The sequence below is a fragment of the Gadus chalcogrammus genome, chromosome 11 (genome assembly GCF_026213295.1).
Source record: "Gadus chalcogrammus isolate NIFS_2021 chromosome 11, NIFS_Gcha_1.0, whole genome shotgun sequence".
NCBI lineage: Eukaryota > Metazoa > Chordata > Actinopteri > Gadiformes > Gadidae > Gadus > Gadus chalcogrammus.
Window position 1 is genome coordinate 6,383,434 of NC_079422.1, and position 3,455 is coordinate 6,386,888.

The 3,455-nt window shown below is 48.8% G+C and overlaps 1 protein-coding gene across 1 annotated transcript in view; it reads right to left on the reverse strand.

Annotated features, from left to right (window-relative positions):
* The window catches only part of LOC130391665 (CUGBP Elav-like family member 3), a 7,717-nt gene extending 7,675 nt beyond the window's left edge, over positions 1 to 42 (reverse strand). Inside the window, exon 1 of the mRNA XM_056601893.1 lies at positions 25 to 42. Coding sequence (XP_056457868.1) covers positions 25 to 42 — 18 coding nt within the window. The remainder of the gene's footprint in view (positions 1 to 24) is intronic.
* Positions 43 to 3,455: the final 3,413 nt, after the last annotated feature.

Here is a 3,455-nt window from a genome sequence, read left to right on the forward strand (position 1 = left end):
GACGTCTGTAGCTACTGGTTACACTCCTGTGTCGCCACACATGCTAACGCTAATGCCCACCTGGGACACCCAGAGCCGGCCCCCCTCCTAGGAGCTCAGAGGTTACCTTTTTCTTCCCAGCCCTGGCCGATGATGAGGAGGAGGAAGATGTGGCCACCACCAATCCCCATAGCACACAGAGTCTGAGGGAGGAGGAGAAGGGACGACATGGGGAGGTTAGGCTCGAGGAGAGGAACATCGAGCAGCTTATAAAACGGGATAAGGTTGGAACAGGTTGGTGTGAAGGGGCCAGGTTGACACACTGTTCCACCTGGCCTGACATGAACCCAACGTGTTAGTCCACCGCTGCACACACACTTTCAGTTTGCTCAAGCATTTTTACAACTTTTTTCCTTGCTTGGTTAAAAGATATTGAAAAGATTTTGTAGACCCATGTTGCCACCATTTTTCTTCAAGGCGGCCTGCAGGCAGGGGGAAACAATTGCTTCTTTATACTTCATGGCTCAGAGGCCCGTATTTCAATTAATCTGGGAAGGTCTTGCATTAGGGGGGTCACCACTAATGTGCTCCCACATCAGGAGTGTTTTCCTACTGCAGGCCTCACCCCTGGGACTGTCAACACCCCCTGAATGTGGGCTTTTACACTTGGAACCGCACATGCCATTCGAACAACGTCCAAAATCGTAAAATCCACTATAGTACTTGTTATTTTAGCCATCTGAGGTTTGAGGTTTCGACCCTGAAAGTAGGCCTATAGTGGTTTAAAGTGACGTTATGGATGGCTGTCTTAATTGTAGGGTTTCGTTCTTCAGATTGACTTTAGACAAACTAGAGGAAATGTTACAAGTGCACAAACACGGCCCCGTTCCTCAAAGCCATCACCACAGTCCACTGGACACTTGATTGCGGTGATGGTTAAATGCCAAGGAATAGTTCCCGTATCCCGCAAGCCACATGCAGCAAGCCGGGGGTAATGGGACCTCTTCTTCTCAGTGTGGTGCACCGCCGTGGTCTCTGAAACCTCCAGCACACAGGCCCACACTACACTTCACAATTATCCCCTCAAACACAGAGCGGGCCGGCATGGTCCGGCACTGAGGGACACAACAGGGTCGCTCAGGCAGCACTAACGACCCCCTACCGCCGGCCACCTCTCTGTCCCTGCTGCTACAGTGGCGCATTGTGGACCGACGGAGTGCCATGGGGAGGAGAGGGATAGGCGTCCAGAGAAGAGAAAGGAACATCACAAAAAAAAAGAATAACTACAAGAAAAAGCTTAACATTTCAGTATATAGCCTATATATGTCCGTGCCCTCGGTGAATTCCTATAGTTCACCAGAGAGCAAACAGTACAGAACACGGACACACACAACAGGCGCGTTAGTCGGTGCGTTGTCTGTCCAAAGAAAACACATTTCTGTAATGAGCACATTTAGGGGGTGGTTGGGAGTCCAGTAGGGCGAGGTAGGAGCCCAATAGGTCGGCAGAATGAAAAGTTTACCTGAATAGCAAGCCGAGCCGCATGTCCCGTACAGGGGTGTTAGGAACAAGTCTCTCAGCTCCTGGTCCTCACGGCTAGATCCGTCCAGCTCCGTTAACAGCGCTCCGTAGTTGGTCCCGTTGATGCGAACTTCAACAAATCCGCGCATAGGCAATGCTCTGTGGGGTTTTCTTTTGCGTTCCTCCTCCCTCTCCCTCTCTCTCTCTCTCTCTCTCTCTCTCTCTCTCTCTCTCTCTCTCTCTCTCTCTCTCTCTCTCTCTCTCTCTCTCTCTCTCTCTCTCTCTCTCTCTCTCTCTCTCCTTCTCTCACTCAATCCCGTGATTTTGAAGAGGGTGGAAGGGTTACGGATTTTCTTCGCTCGTTCACTCGACAACTTTTTTTGTCCTTATTATATCTCGTGTGTGACGTCTGGTGGCTAAAGGGGCCAGGATGGGGGACACAGGAGACAGAATTGACAGATTACACAACATCTCCCCCTCTCTCTCTCTTCCCCCCCCCTCTCTCTTCCCCCCCCCCTCTCTCTCATTGATTATAGATCAATACCGTTGTCTCTAAAATGTAAAAAGGCCGATGTGATGAACATGTGTAACCCATTCATCATAATTTGAAAGCGCTGTCTTGTAAATGAAAGGGGTCTCACTAAGCTATTAAAAGTCCTAATAGCCGCTTTACACCCTCCCAAAGAAGAATGCTCTATTGTGCAGGCTCATTCTGATTAGTAGAAACATACTTGGTTTGCTAACAGTCAAGACGATAGTTGGGTGTATTTCCAAATGTCCAAAACAATAGATTTGTCATCCTTCAACAAAAAGTAAACCGGAACCGAAGCAATTGAATGCATGCCAAGAGAGGTGACTTATTATTTCTTGTTTCAATAATAATAGTTTATGATTGTTTAATTTCAGGGCCCATTATGGTGAAATAACAATGAGGAAATAGTTGTTTAATAATCAACCCAGCCCTCCATGAGAACGGCGCTCAGATGTGTTTTCAAATGTGACTATAACAGTTATGCATGTGTTGTTTGTCTCTCATAACGTCTTAATAACCACATGATTGTAGCACATGCCTACAGGCATGTGTGTTTGTGTGTGTGAGTGTGTGTGTGTGTGTGTGTGTGTGTGTGTGTGTGTGTGTGTGTGTGTGTGTGTGTGTGTGTGTGTGTGTGTGTGTGTGTGTGTGTGTGTGTGTGTGTGTGTGTGTGTGTGTGTGTTTGTACTACATTTAGCAGTGTTTCTGTGTGTGTGTGTGTGTGTGTGTGTGTGTGTGTGTGTGTGTGTGTGTGTGTGTGTGTGTGTGTGTGTGTGTGTGTGTGTGTGTGTGTGTGTGTGTATAACACGCCCACACTATTATGTAAATAACGTCAACCCAGAAGCAGATGTGCAGAGCTCCTGCTGTCTGCTGTCCCTGTTAAACTATACTAACATCTCATGTTTGTCATTTGGCCACCAGATGACAATAAAGTAGAGTTCTCATCCACCAGTCAGGGCCTCACAGGCAGAACAACACCAAGCAGTGGGGCCCCCTTCTAATACACCAAACACAAGTGACGGATCGCCAGGGGACCAAGTTAGGGGAGTGAGTGTGAGAGCGTTGAACAGTACAGTGCAACTGGGTGTGGTCTCAGTGGACCCAGTGGACCAATGGTCCCACTGGACCCAGTGGATCCAGTTGTCCCAGTGGACCCAGTGGTCCCAGTGGACCAGCCCGGACGGAGAGATGGGCAGGAGACTGGGAGGGTCGGGAGGGAGGAAGTATCACACAGCCAATGTCAGGCCATGGTGCTTCCACAGAGAGAGAGAGAGTGAGAGAGAGAGAAAGAGAGACGGAGAGACAGACAGAGCGAGACACAGAGAGAGACAGAGACAGAGTGAGGGAGTCTTAAGCGCATTCCCTTGTTTCTTCACTGGGAAAGGGAACAAACTTGGGATAGGTGGAGGGAGAGCTTTAATCC